General features: G+C 39.5%; 1 protein-coding gene across 4 annotated transcripts in view; it reads right to left on the bottom strand.

Moving 5' to 3' along the window:
* The window catches only part of sf3b3 (splicing factor 3b, subunit 3), a 40363-nt gene that overhangs the window by 19896 nt on the left and 4875 nt on the right, over nt 1–15592 (bottom strand). For all 4 annotated transcript variants that reach the window (XM_034141410.1, XM_034141411.1, XM_034141412.1 and 1 more), the window contains exons 5-15: nt 15081–15253; nt 14608–14749; nt 14124–14236; nt 13676–13813; nt 13333–13436; nt 13003–13168; nt 12786–12881; nt 12361–12433; nt 3367–3518; nt 2829–2984; nt 2451–2606 (exon numbers count right to left, since the gene is read on the bottom strand). In XM_034141410.1, the coding sequence (XP_033997301.1) occupies nt 2451–2606; nt 2829–2984; nt 3367–3518; nt 12361–12433; nt 12786–12881; nt 13003–13168; nt 13333–13436; nt 13676–13813; nt 14124–14236; nt 14608–14749; nt 15081–15253 (1469 nt within the window). The remainder of the gene's footprint in view (nt 1–2450; nt 2607–2828; nt 2985–3366; nt 3519–12360; nt 12434–12785; nt 12882–13002; nt 13169–13332; nt 13437–13675; nt 13814–14123; nt 14237–14607; nt 14750–15080; nt 15254–15592) is intronic.

Here is a 15592-nt window from a genome sequence, read left to right as displayed (position 1 = left end):
ATTGGCTGGGCGAATTGCAAACCACGCCCGTACAACTCTGAAAATGTTGTGTGGAGACGCCATTGTTTTTCCTCGCTACAAAAACACAACGCTCCATGCGTTGTGTTTGTTTTTGAAAGCAGTTATGGCAAGCATCAAGAAATGATGAGGTGTCGGCGCTTCTGGAGATCTACGCCGAGGATGCGACCCAGGGAATGCTATTGAAGCCAGTTCGGTAGCTTTCACTCGACCTGGGAATTGTGCACAGCCGGCTAAATATAAAGAAACTCAGGACTACAAACGGCGGATTCAGTGGCCAACGATGACTACCACGACGAAGGTAAAATCAACTACATGCACTGGGGTTTTAATCTGCACAATAATGGTCTCAGATGTACTTTTATTTGCTCAGTAGATCAAGCTAGCCATGCTAGCCATAATAGGCTAATATTTTATGTTTAACTTGCCTCAACAACATTAAACAAAGTTCAAGCATACATGAAGCACTCTTCAAAAAGCAACAATCCTCCGTGTTTGAACCTCTTGAATCGCTGCATAGCCGATTTATTTGGACTGGATTATCCCAGAGGCCAAACATTCTTTATAACAGTTTCAGATTTGTGAAACCTTAATTCTATTTGTGAAAATACAAAAAAGGGAGATTTCAGTGCTTTTTTTACATGTAGACCACATTAGACCAGGTCCTGATCTAAAACCACTATACCTAGACTCATCAAATCTGGACTGGATTATCCCAGAGAGTCTAAACATTCTTTATAACACAGTTTCAGATTTGTGAAACCTTAATTCTATTTGTGAAAATAGAAAAAACACATTCCTAGTATGTTGTAAAACTACATGGCGACTAAACAGATCTTGTATATTGCTTATTTTCCCCTCTTAGGAAAGCGGACACGGGATGCGAATTTCTTTGACACCGCCCAGGCGTTGGAGGACCGGCGTGCCGTGGTGAATGAGTCGCTGCGTGGAGATCAGATGGTGCTGTTCACCAAGGCCCAGGAAACGGAGGACAAGATGCTCACCTCGATGGAGCGCCAGGCAGAAGTGTTCAAGCAGCAGATGGAGCGCCAGCAGCACCAGGATGAAGTGTGGGCGCTGCGCCATGAGGAAGCGTCGGCGCAGCGGCAGGATGAGCGACAAACTGCATTTAATAACAGTTTATTTGGTATAGTTTTTGTAAATACTGACACACGACACACAACTTTGCACTAAGGTGTGCATGCTGCTGAGAATATCCCTACACCTGGGACAGTTTATTTTATATTGTTATTACTGTTATGACTTTATTTTATATATAATGTTTACTGACATGTACAACTGACACTTTATTTACATTTAAAAATTTTCTATTTAATGTTATGTCTTGAGAGTGCAATAAAGAAAACCGACATGGCGATTAAGCTTATTTCTCCTGACACTTTATCTTTTGTGACCTGTGTAGCATCCTATACATCACATGTGATTATTCTGATACCATCATGTTTCATCGGTTATAAACTGGCAAAGCTTTATTTGTCATTTATTTATCATCAATGTTGCAACCTTGTGGGGGAATGGCAGGGGCACATACACAAATATGACAATTTATATCATTTTAAATATTATTTGACCTAAACTTTTAATTCCCCCCCATTTCACACAACACAACATGGAGTCCACTATGGGCCAAAACTAACATGTATGTTTGCATAGTGTTTATGGCAGACGGATGCAGTGGGTCTCAGGAAGATATATAATAAAGGTGGGTTTGCTGCTGAGACTCCCTACAGCTGGGAGTTTATTTTATATTGTTATTACTGTTATTATATAGTACAACTGACACTTTATTTTATATTGACAATGTTTACTGACATGTACAACTGACACTTTAGTTACATTTAAAATATTTCTATTTAATGTTATGTCTTGAGAGTGCAATAAAGAAAACCGACATGGCGATTAAACAGATCCTGTATCAGCCATCCTACGGTGAAACATGGCAATCATGTGTGCTTTCCGTCGGCCAATCCTTTTCCTAAAGCTTTTGAACTGCCTTTGATGCTGAAGAAAGACTCCATCTCCATCATGTCTGAGGTCGGAAGGTAAACAACAGACAGTATACGCGGGAAGTTTTTCTTCTTCTTCTTCTCTTGTTTTGTAGCGGATTGCAAACAACTTTAAGGTGCTTACCGCCACCTACTGTACTTGTAATCTTCCCTCAGGGAAAAGTACTCCGGTGTGAACGCGATCTGTACTAAGTGCCCTGGGGTTAAAAGCGCCAGGGCTCTTAGTGCCGGAACTAAGTACAGGAAAGTACTTGGTGTGAACGCGGCTAATGTTGTCATGGTGGAGGATAAAAAGGATTTACTGCATACCAAAACGTAGCTAGCAAGGCACTTAAGACAGGGTTTAGGTTGTAATGCGTCTGGAGGATTATGTGCTGATTTACAAACTAGTGTTTCTTTTCTTACCGAAGGGTCCAGGGAGATGATTCGCACGGTGTTGTCTACCAGTCCCACAGCGAGGAACCGCGAGCGCTGCTCACCAGGAGGGACGTTAGCCAGGCTCATACACACCACATCTGCAGACATCTCCTTACGCTCTGTGTACTCATTCAGCTGGCCAGACTACAGAGAGGACACAAAATAAACTGTATTACACATTTTCAGTCTGGTTTCATTATGCTTTTCATATTGATTCAAATTAGGTAACACTCAAAAATGTAGAGTGTAAGTGTCAGAGACATTATCCAATATTGTTGTTAAAGTGTTTCATTCATGTCATTACAAGTCAATAGAATTCTACCAAATGGTGTCAAAAAGCCATTGTTGCACCATCTTCTTTCTTACCGGGTCCATCTCAAAGTAGACCAGCTCCCCTCCAGTGAGAGCGATGACGACCTGTCGCTGGTTCACAGCGCAGCGCACAATGGTTTTCTTGCCAGGAGTCTTCCACTCGTTCACACGCTTGTCTGCTCGGATGTGGCGGATACCGTCTGGGTACACCTGTATGGAGAAACAGGGAGGGAGGGAGAGAGAGAGAGGGAGGAAGAGGATGGAGAGAAAGGAAATGTTATTACTTTGTTTTTACTTTCTTCTGTTAAGATACAGCAAGGTAAGCATCTTTAAAAGGAATCAGGATACATTTGATTTTGTCATCTGTGAGGCAATCTTTAACACTTTGCATGAAGTTTAAATATGTTTTTGTGTATATTGTGCAAAGACCGTTTTTGTAATGTTGCCTCGTAAAACTTAAGTCTAGACAAATTCTTGATTTGAAACAAACCTGTACATATTTGCGATCTCGTAATGATTCAAGACTGCTTGAATGTGGCCAGTACCTTTTCACCGGTATGAATAATGATATTAAAAGGGACATTGCACCCACCTGCACCAACGCGTCTTCACCGAGCAGCGAGCAGGAGAGAGTGGGTGTTGTTCCTAGGAATCCAGAATCTGTCACTTCCTCTACAGTCTCTCCGATGGAAAGAACCAGAGTAGCGTTCACGAAAGACACGATGATGTAGGCATCAAACTCATCTAATGAAAACAGGAAAGAATTCTGGTCAGAAAATAAAATTACTGATTGAGTTGTGCCGAGACTAAACATGTTGAATAAATGTCCTAGGATGCTAGATGCTAAGGAAAGGTGATTCATGGCTTCTTTACTCATCATTGAAGTGATCAGGACTGCATATTCCTTTAAAAGCACAGTCAGTATGTTGATGGAAGCTAAGGTCAGACATAATGCACAACCTTTATGCAGTCTGGGCAAGAACAACACATGTGGGCCTGAGAATAATAATGGAGTGATGTAGCAATAGGGGCGTCTCTATTTTCCCATCGATTATCACTGCAGCAACGCGAGTTGTTAGGCACTTAAAACAGAACCCATGAAGGCATTCATCTTCTCGATTAATGATCAGTTAGCCAGGGGCTCACAAAATATTCTTATATGCAGGGGTGCACATAACTTTTTTAGTGAGTTACTCAGATGAGTACCAGGAGACAGCGTTTGGTGCAGTCTTCCTCACTGTCCTCTAGTTCCTCTTCTTGCATGGTAGGTGATGAAGATGCTGCAGATGCACCTCTCTGTCCCTGTTTAAGCCTCCAATTTGCTTTCTCCAAAACGTGTTGCCAAAACTGTGAAGTCCTTGCATTTCCTGAGGCCAAGTTGAAGGATCAAATACTAAGAAATGATCACATGACTTGAAATCATATCTGATTTCAGATGTGGGAAGTAACTAAGTTATTCAAGTACTGTACTTAGGTACAATTTTGAGATTCTTGTACTTTACTTGAGTATTTCTATTTTATGCTACTTTGTACTTCTACTCCACTACATTTATTTAATACCTTTAGTTACTTTACAGATTTGGATGAATGATGTGAAATGTAATCAACACTTAAATCAGACTTTAGTTCCACCTGGAGTAAATCCACAAGCTACCCTGCAGTATACAGAGTCATTCAAACTAGCTGCACCTTTACCAGCTTTGAGAACACTTTAATGATCAATAATTATAAAACATATCATATATATTATTCTGAAATGGACCAATCTGCACAATGACTACTTTTACTTTTGGTACTTTAACTATATTTTGATGATAATACTTTTCTACTTTTACTCGAGGAACATTTTGAATTCCTACACAAGAGCCGAGTACTTCTTCCACCTCTGTCTGATTTCAAACTCTTCCATTAACACCCTAAGTTTGCACCTGTGTGTTCGGTTTTGCTCCACCTTGTTGTAAATAAAACTGCATCAGCTTGACCACAGCGCGTGAACGTTGTGATCAGCTGATTTTGCGCGGTTCTCCAGTGTGTGCGCGGGGCACAGAGTGTGCACAGGGGAGTCTCCCTCCGCAGCCAGTTGACGTAGTTTTGGTACAATTCTGTTATTCATACATACCGACGTTAACAACAACCCCGTCTGTGCACACGGTGAACAACTCTGTCGTCCGGTGATCTAAGCCTCTGCTTCACAGGTCCGTCGGTTATGGCCTGCGCGGCTCGGCTCAATTTAATCAGTACAATAAAGTCCGGAGATTTTTTGCAGGGAGCAAAACGCCTACAGATGGAGCCTCTTATTTTGGACCCCAGCATACAGCTTCCTGCCGACTGCCAGCCAGTTGCCTGCCAAAGACCAGTATTCAGGAATGTTAGGCCCTCCCACTATTCTCCAATTTCAGGGTTTAACCAGGAGATGGCGCTATATATTAAATAACTAAGACTTAGTTTTTCACAATAGAAAATGCAGATATTATATAAAAAACTAAAGTTAAAATCTTGTTTTTAATGCCCCAAGAGCAATAACATCTTGTCACAAGCTTTTTGGAAGAAAAAGACTGACTCAAGAGACCTGTAGTTGACTAATTACAGGCCTCAATAAAGTTCTGCCATTGGTTGTGAAAAACAACGGTGGACATAGTGGAAAGTGAAATTGACATTGTCGAATTTAATAAAAATACAAAATAATGTATCTGTGTACGTGTTTTACTATGTGATCTGCACTTATCAAACATCTAATTAAGGCGAGACACCCCAGGTGAATAGGGTATTTTTAACTTAAAGATATCAGCTAAATATTTCTCCAGTTAATTACTTACAATAAGGCAATTGTTTTTTGTATTACAAGTTTTCTGAAATAGCATGTTTAAATATCCAAATGAACCATTACCTCATGAAATATGCGCATATTTTAACACATTTCAGGAACCGAAATCTGAACTTTGGATAAAGCCAGGATCAAAATTATTGTTTCATTTTGTAGTCATATTAGTATCTAAGGCTTTTACAGAAGGGATTTTGGATATCTCTTTGTATCACTCCATAAATCAGAAAATACTGTCAACAGCCCTAAAATATCAATTTTCACCATGTTTTTAGGTATAAAATGTTATATAATTCAGGCTATGAATTATATATGACCAAACCCTTCTGTAAAAGCCTTCATAATATTGATAGGAATATAACTGGAAGGTTTGGTGTATGTAACTGCTGAGTGATTCTACAATTTAGGGTACATTCCATGTCCATTGATGATAATTATAATTATTCTAACTATTTTCTTCAAAAATATCATATTTTGCCTATTATTGGAAAGCATGTTATAATATCACACAAACATTATGTGCATCCTATGCTTTATTTAGCTTGAAATGTGTCATGATGTTCTTAAATTGTCAGTTTTTGCTATGTCCGTTTTTCAGTTGAGGGTGTCTTGGATTCAAAATAATGAATAAAAACCATTAAAGTAAATTTAAAAAATGATTCATTTATTTCAAAAGTCTAAATACTAAAGAATAATAACATATTTTTAATTCATTTCCCCCTTTAAATAATTTAAATATCTTAATATATGAATGTCCGCAAAAGTTCTGTCAACTATGTTACTAACAGAACTTCCCCCTTTAACTCAAAAATTGTTTGTCCCAATACCATGTCACCAGCATCACATGATGCCATGTTCCTCTTTGGCAGACATTTTGAACACACTGTGGTGATTGTCCTCTACATTTTTACAATATTTTATGTATAATAGCACATGGTCAATTAATATACTCATTGACAATCAACAATGTTACGTACATTGTTATGGTTTACAATTGTTTAATGATTTTAATTCAATTATATGTGCAAATGTGATGTTAACCTGTTCAAGAAAATGACATGTGGTCATCCAGGCAAGGCCTACCATTGAAATGATGGGTCAAAATAGGGAAATTGTCAACTAGGTTACCTGTCAACTGAGTTACCCAGTACTGTAATAACTGTAGTAACTTAGTTGACAGGTAACCTAGTTGACAATTTGTACGACATGTAGACGTCATTACACATCATTATCAATGGAATTTTGCACTTCTGCCTTGAAATTAACATAGTGCTGATGGTTAATAATGTGTCCAGTCAACTATGTTATTTGCGTCAAATGTTTGACTTTCATTGTCAACTATGTTGCACCTCATTTTTTCAAATTTAAAATATCTAAAATAGTGCTTCTGATATCCTTTATAGTATAATGTATATCTACACAGGTTGGAGTTTTACATGACATCTCTTAAAACTATCAAAATGACCTGTATGGTAGTTTTATAATACAAAATATCCCTAAACTTAATGACAGTGCTGAACATATCACATGAAAAAACAAAACTTTAATACAATTATTTTTTAAACTTTAAAAAATCTTTGGATATATGGTAGAATAGACTCAAGAGCCTTTCAAATTTGATTTTACTTGAAGTGCAGGACTTAATCAAATGATTGTAATGACATCAAGTTTGTCCGTAACATAGTTGACAAACTGAGTAGTGAAAACATCCTTTCCCTTAAAATAAAAAAATATATAAAAATGTTTAAGCTTTGCAACTAGTGGATATGTTACACTGAGGAATATACTAACTTGAACCACTGATTGTTCTATCTATACATTTTATTTGGCATTAGTAAATAATTATGCACATTTACAGATATTTTACATGATATGAGTGATAACACGTGTTATAAGGGCTATTTCGCACAATAGGTGTGCCTTGAGATTTTTACTTGTCCTTTGGTGTGCCTTGGGCACAAAAAGTTTGGGAACCACTGCTGTAGAGAAATGTAAACGTTCACCATCCCCCACCCGCCTACTGTATGTTGCTTTTTGACATGTAAATGGTTAACTACCCCCCTCTGAGTGAATACCTGTTGTACCTGTCCGGGGCTAAGCCCATAGGACGATGCTCTGATGTCATCACCCTCGCACATTGGTCATATGTTTACAAAAAACGATGTTAACACTTTCTCGTTCTTAATATATGCTATATTTAGGGTCGATATGTGTTGAATTTACTTTAAAATAGCAGATCACTGTTGCCCCTTTCACACCGGCGCTTTTCCAGCTCCTGCTGGGAGCTAGAGCCTGAAAAGCGCCGGTTTTTCCTGTTCACACCGCAGCGGCGGCGCGTCATAGCTCCGGAATGCGGTTCACTTCCAGCTCCAAAAAGTTGTCGGTCCAGAGGCAAGAGCTTTGGAGCTATGACGCGGCGTCGCTTACGTCTCTTACGTCGAGGCGTGCAGGAAACCTTACTTTGACCATCCGTTCGCTGTTATTGATCATTGTGGAGAGCAGGCAGACGTTTGGTTTGTTATTATAGCAGCTATCGGATGGAATTAATACATGGGCTGTACAGGTTGTCATGTCCGACTATCACAAGTAGAATCATAATGAAAAATACGCCGGTAAAAAGTGCCTGGAGAAAACGGCTTAGCAAGTAGTCCGTTTAGCTTCGGTTGCTATGCTAACATCACCCATGTTATACCAGAGAAACTTTCATAACAGCGTTGTGATGCCAAACAGTGTCAATTCAGACTGACACACATTCACTTAAGGGGAACTGGGGATATGTATCAGCTGCTTGTGTGACAGTCAGACAGTGAATACTTTAGAGCCGTGTGAGCTAAGCCGGAGCTAACGGGAGAATACACTCGTGGAAGTGCAGCCAGCACTGCAGCGGTCGGTAAATGCTGAAACACATTAATAAACAATGAACCACGGCACTCTGGAGAAAAGTATAAGGTTGGAGAAGTCGTTATTTAATTTAATCTGGCTTCGTATGATTAAAAGCAACACGATCGTCGACCCGACGCAGTCCCCCCCCCCGTTGTTGTGGGAGAAAATCTCTCGGCAGCTCTGGGCAGTGTGAACAGAGCGGGAGCTGAAAAGGGAAACGGGAGCTGAACCAGAAAAGCTCTCGCTAGGAGCTAGAAAGGGAAAAGCGCTGGTGTGAAAGCCGCATGTGATTCACTTCTCCGCGGCTCCTCCGTGCAGAGAGGCCCCCCCCCCCCCGTTGACAATTCACGAGCGTCTAACTCTCTCCCCCCTGTGAAGAGATATCACAGGGGGGGGTTGGGACACACACATTCCGATGGCCAATTCGTTTTAAACAAAGAGTGGGGTGGGGACTGGTGAACGGTATGGTCAATGTTTGTAAACACTGTGACATTTTGACTTTATTTGATCATTTCAGTTAAAAACTAACGTTCATATTTCATATTACTGTTTTGCCTGGCTGGACCTGTAATTTACAGGAAAGGAGTGCACGCTACTAAAGAGACACGCTACCATGGAAACCAAACAATGGTGTTGCTGTATTGAAGTCCGAGTGGAAACAGTCATATTTGGAGCGTTATGTTAGAATGAAACAGCGAGGTCGTGACTCACAAAAAAAAAGTGTTACTTCACTAACTGTAAGCTTGTCACTCAGAGTAACCTACAGTTAACTTAACTGTTGGAAAAGAAAGATCAGAGTTAGGAGTGTGAACACACAGCTGAGAGCTGCCGTTTCATTCTGACTGTTTAAAAAACGGTAACAACGGACTATTTTTCTTAGCGGATGCATGTAAATTTAAATCAATACATAGAACTATGTTTTAAATCAATAAAAATATTTTCTAAATCCATAAAAGCATTTTAATTAATATTGGGAGTCATGTCGTTACTTTGTTGAGAATGTGGCCATGTAATAAGCGGGATAATTTGCAGCGACTTGGTCATTATGGGGGAAAATAACACCCAGGGATCAAGGGACCCAGGGATCCCTCCGCGTCGCGGAGGGATCAGTAATTTTTAGTGAATTACTGAGTTTAGGCACGTTAATAACATTTTAATGAAGTTGAATACAGTATATTCATATTTGTCAGTGATTTCATGTCAATTCGGCGAACATAAACGATTAAATTAGGATTAAAAATCGAGAGCCGGCTGCTGTTCGTTACGGTAACCCAACTAGGACACTTGACACAGTGGCTTTTGGCAAAGCACACAAAGAAAACAAAAAAAAACCGAGAGAGATGAATTATTGTTATTACAACGTGACTTCACTATTATTTAACAACTATTTTTATTGGGTTCTTTTATTTGGGGTTAAGTACATTGTCAGAATAAGTGAGAAATGGATTTAACTTCTGTTAGACAGCTATCATACTGAATAAATATTTATGCAAAAATGTATGGCATTAATAATGTATATCTAATTACATTTAAAAATGTATGGCATTAATAATGTATATCTAATTACATTAACTGTGAATGTCTTTCATTTTATTTAAAATGAAATAAAATTACATAAAACATTTTCCATAAAAAAGTTGATTCAAGAACAAATCAGTACTTTTCTTATATGACTATTATTGCTAAATTTGAAAGGTCTTTACCAGCTTTGGAATTATATATATATATATATATATATATATATATATATATATATATATATATATATATATATATATAGCACCTTCTGCCATCCCATCTCACCTGACATATGGATCTTAACAAAGATCCGCTATACATTAGTACCAGATATACTGTACACGGACATTTTAGTGAACCAGACCAGCTGTTTCCGCCGGGTCTTCGCTTCCCGGGCATCACGTTGTTTACAAGTGTGTTCAGATGCTAAATGACAAGTGCAAGTGACAATTGTTGTCGTCTTCTCTGTGAACGTTTTTTTTCTCCGTTATTTTGCCATTTTCAGATTTAAATTTCGAGCGGAAAGCTAACCAGGAAGTAATAATTACTTAAGCGGAGAACGGAGAAAGTAAACGTTACAGCAGGCATAACAACAGCCGGTGTTTATTTTATTATAATATTCAAGAACAAATCAGTACTTTTCTTATATGACTATTATTGCTAAATTTGAAAGGTCTTTACCAGCTTTGGAATTATATATATATAGCACCTTCTGCCATCCCATCTCTATATATAATATCTATCCGTGACATATGGATCTTAACAAAGATCCGCTATACATTAGTACCAGATATACTGTACACGGACATTTTAGTGAACCAGACCAGCTGTTTCCGCCGGGTCTTCGCTTCCCGGGCATCACGTTGTTTACAAGTGTGTTCAGATGCTAAATAAAAGTTTAGCTTGTACTTTTGATACCCCGCCTCTCGGCACCACAACATCCAGTTTACTGTATTTCACATGAGCGATGTCGAACATTGAAAAGTCCTTATAAAATCTCTGTTATTAGATCAGTACTTTTCTTATATGACTATTATTGACTTGAACACTGAGAATGTATTTATTAACTTCAGACATTTGAAATATTTGAAATCAGATGAAAACAAACTGTAACGGACCCTGCCGTGTTATCTATGATTACTATGCCTTACTGTACATTCATAATTTCAGCCGGAGGTAGGTGGTAGGCGTTGCGGAGGAGCAGATTGCGAGTGAGGTGCCTGTTCTAAACGAACTATTCCAGCTGTTATAAAGCATTAAATAAAAAGTAAGCAAGGAATACAGAATGTTTCGTTACGTAACTTTGTTGAGAATGTGGCCATGTACATGTAATACATGGGATCATTTGCAGCGACTTGGTCATTGTGGGGAAAAATAACACCCATCCTGATCGTTTCAATGAAGTTGAATACAGAATATTCATATTTGTCAGTGATTTCATGTCAATTCGGTGAACATAAACATCAATGATGATGATTAAATTAGGATTAAAAATCGGGAGAGCCGGCTCGTTCGTTTTTTCCGACTAAACAACATCTATTATTTAGAAGTTGATTTCACATGACTCCAGTGTGGAACCCCACTGCACCCCCTGGTGGATCAATGATCCATTGCAGCTGGCTTCACAATAATTAAATGTATTTATCATGGGGGCGGTATCAAGTCTGACTGGGGGCCGGCCGGCCATCACGGAACGTGCATGAACCGATCACGACCCTCGCACTTTAAACTGTCCAAAATAAGACGCTTCATCTGTAAGTGGCTGCCTAATGTATTTTGGTGTTTTTGACATGTCTAGTAGTTTACTCCATTGAGAGTTGACAAGAAACACGTGTAGACTAAATATGTGTTCTGTTTTGATGACCTATCAGGTACGCAAAGGCGCGCAGTGACAAAAGTGACGTTATGCATTTCAGATTTTTTCCGTGCATGCGTACCTGCATACCAGTTATGTGCACCCCTGCTTATATGAGCATCCCTAGTTTTAAAAATGTACTTTTTGTAAGTGTTTGTCAACTTTGAGTTTGTTTGTTCAGAACATGGTGGTCTACGTTGGTAACTTTCATTTGTTGTGACGTTTTATAGTTCAGAGATTATTTTTATAGATTTAAACATAAGGGAAAATTGCAGTCACATTTCTTGACTACAGCTGTATTTTACTACAGTGGCTGGATTTTCACTTACTTTGAACCTAAGGTTGACATAGCAGAAGCTGCTAGTGTCATACCACACTGCTGGCCACAGTATTGTAAGAGTGCCCTCTGCTGGTCAGACTATATGGTGACAATTTCTTAGTTGCAAAAAGGCAGAATTTAATTGTTTCAGAAGGGGGAAAAAAAGAGTCAAACGGGAAAAAAGTTTTACCTTCTACATGTTTGCGTACTGTCCACACAGCATTAGGGTTACCGGGCAGCTCAGACACAGCCATCTCTGATACCTGATAGAGACGGACAGAACGTGGAGAAAGAGGTAAAGGGGGTTTAGTGTTTATCAAATATCACATTATGAAAGTTGGTGCTAATTCCAAGGATGTTTCAAGGTCTGTCACATGCAACCAGTAAACAACCAGTGATTGATTGGTGCATTGTTTGTAATCAGCTTACAGCGGGGACAGCGCATTATGTAAAAACATATTTTTTTGTGCTGAAATCAGAGCAATCGAAAAACTCTTCAGTTTTATTCAGAGAAGAGACATGAACATACTCATCATTTTTTCAGACAGCTGTGTGTACGTGTGTCTATTATTTAATGTTACATGTTATTATGTAGTTGTGTGTTTTGGTGTGTACCTCCAGTCCATGTCTAAGGACCCTCAGAGTAGACCGTGGTCCTCGTCCACAGGCAACGTACAACTGTGGTGTATCTTCATTGGCCAAATCAGCAATCTGTCAAAAACAGGAGGGGAGTAGACAATGGGCCAGGAAACAAAGACACCAATCAAAAAAAGTCTTCAGGTAGAGTAATACGGCTCTCTGTATGGGCGCAAATGCACGCTAACACACTGACCTGACAGGTCATGATGGGGGATAAGTTCTCCTGTTCGTCCACCAGCACGAGGTTCTTGAGGGGGCGGGGCTGGAAGAAGAAGGTGTCTCCCTCCTCCAGGGGCATTGCAGAGGAGAACTCGGGCTCCTCGTCATCGTCACCCAAGTGAGCAATCTGGTAAAGGTAACTAAAGGGAAAAAAAGTTGCACATTATGAGAAAAATAGAAAAGAAATAAAGCAAAAAATGAAAAAGAGAAAAATGTTGAATGGTTGTAAGTTATAGTCTTTGAAAAGTAACAAGACATTATCATAAAAAAGGTAAGACAGTCTTAATTCTGACAATTTACTTACTGGTTGCCAAATTCTGAAGACACAAACAAGAAGCCAGTCTTCAGGACACACATGGCTGTTGCCACGGGGATTGTGTCAAAGTATTTCAGCCGGATTTCTGTGACCTGAGAAATAACACAAATCCCTTATAAACATACAGATTTAAGGTAAAACAATAAAAAAAAAGTATTCACTAAATCAATCCAGAGGTTTTAATTTATTTTGTGAAGATATGTGTGGTATTACAATTATGCTGCATCGGGTGAAAATGCATTGTACTACACGGTTTGTCTCACTCTAAAATTGACCAAAGAATTAGTCACATAAAGAAGTGGGTATGCATCCAATCTTAATCTTTCCTCACCATTTCCTCATCTGTTTCCAGCGTAACCTTGAAGATGTCTCCCTGCTCAGTTTGGGCCAGGAAGAAGAACATGGACTTGGTCTTGTGAGTTGCTGAGCAGACAAAAATCATGCCGCGCTCCGGGTCATCCAGGTCGTTCTGCAGGATGGAAGAGATTAGGAAAAGGAGAGAGGAAAGGAGAAGAGTCAAATAAATGTGCATGCAGAGAAAAAAAAAGAAGACCAAACACAGCTTCCAAAAAAAAGAGTAAAAAAGGAAATGATAGGGCTGTATTACAAAATCACTACTTAAATGATATCCTGAATTAGAAAAGAGAAGAGACCAAGAGAAGTTTCACATTTTGTTGCCATGCTGTAGGAAGTTGTAGTGAAATATACTCAACAAAACCAGCAATGGATAGTTTACTGTGTAACATGTATAGAGTTCTTTTGTTTCTATTAAGACTCACCCTGCGTCGCGGGATGGGACAGCGGATGTCAGGCTGGTCTCCAAAGTTCTTGTAGGTGATGTAGTTTTCGGAGCAGATCAGAACTCCACTGGGACCATCCGAACCACCAGGAACTAAAGAGAGAGGAGTGTTTAGTGGCCTAGGCTATTTTTTTTAAATCATGAGGACTGCAGTGAAAACAGCTGGAATCCTTAAGCCGTATGTGCTCCATTTTCGAATCCAAGGTTTCCTATTCCTACTTTAACTTGCGAATGTGAATGTGGGGGTGCTGAGATCAGAGGTGTTTAATCTTTCTCCATGGTAAGTCAGAGAAGAGACATGACAAACTCATCATATCAACAACAGTTTTATATGGGTTTAAATGATGGTTTATCCAACAGGCCAGCCAGAACTGTAAATAGATTCTTCTAGAAACAAACGTTGCATTTTCTAAATAGACCAATCTTATCCCTAGAGTGCAAACCACATGGTCCAAAATGCTCACCAGTGATGAGAAAGTTTCCATGCTCTTCCAAAGCCTCACTGTACTTTCGCACCACGTGATTCAACCCGAGGTCCAGCTCGTAAAAGGTGAGCGTCTGTTGCGTGTTGGCGGCAGCTTCTCCTGTCGGGTCACTGTCAGCCTCCTGGAAAAAAGAAAATAACACGCAGGATCAGGAGGAGTTGTGAAAAAAAGTGTAAAAATGAGGCCATTGTTCGGCTCAGTATACAAACTATGCGAGTGGTAGTTGATTTGAATCAAACAAGAAGGTAAAAAGAAAATCTTACAGCATGAGTTTAGTCAGCAATATTTGTTAAAAGTAGGCATTGACATTGAACTTGTGTGCTGAGATCAGAGAGGTTCAATCTTTCTCCAGAGATAGTCAGAGAAGAGACATGAGAATCTCATCATGTCTGCAACACAGGCCAGTGGGCGTTATCTTACAAAGGCTTAACCTTGACTTTTCACGACCTTACCTCATAGTCCATCTCCAGGCAGGCAAACATGGGGTTTTCAAAGCCGACGTCGACTCCCACTACGTGATACACCAGTGTGTTGGCTTTGTGGGCTTCCAGTGGAGAGGAAATGGTGAGCCTCGCAGCTGCATCTCTGTTCAGAATATAAACCAGCTTCTGTTTCTCTGTCGCTCCTAAACAGGGGAGAGAAATATTGCATGGTAAAGTCTTAATTCTACTTAAATCAAGGTTCAGGTATGCAAACTCATCAGGTATTAAAAAGGTGACAATAGGCACGTTCACACCGGAGTACTTTTCCCTGTACTTTTCCCGTTTAGTTCCGTTAGTACCCTTTATGTCGCGTTCACACCAAAAAGAGTACTTGGTGCCGGGAACTTTTACACCCATTTTTAGTGCCTGCTAGAGGTGGTACCAAAAAAGTACCAATTTCTATTGGCTGGGCGAATTGCAAACCACGCCCCGTAAAACTCTGAAAAGTTTTTTGAAGCCGCCATTGTATTTGCTGGCATTAG

This window comes from Trematomus bernacchii, unplaced genomic scaffold (assembly GCF_902827165.1).
Source record: "Trematomus bernacchii unplaced genomic scaffold, fTreBer1.1, whole genome shotgun sequence".
Taxonomy (NCBI): domain Eukaryota; kingdom Metazoa; phylum Chordata; class Actinopteri; order Perciformes; family Nototheniidae; genus Trematomus; species Trematomus bernacchii.
This window is presented reverse-complemented; position numbering and strand designations above follow the sequence as displayed.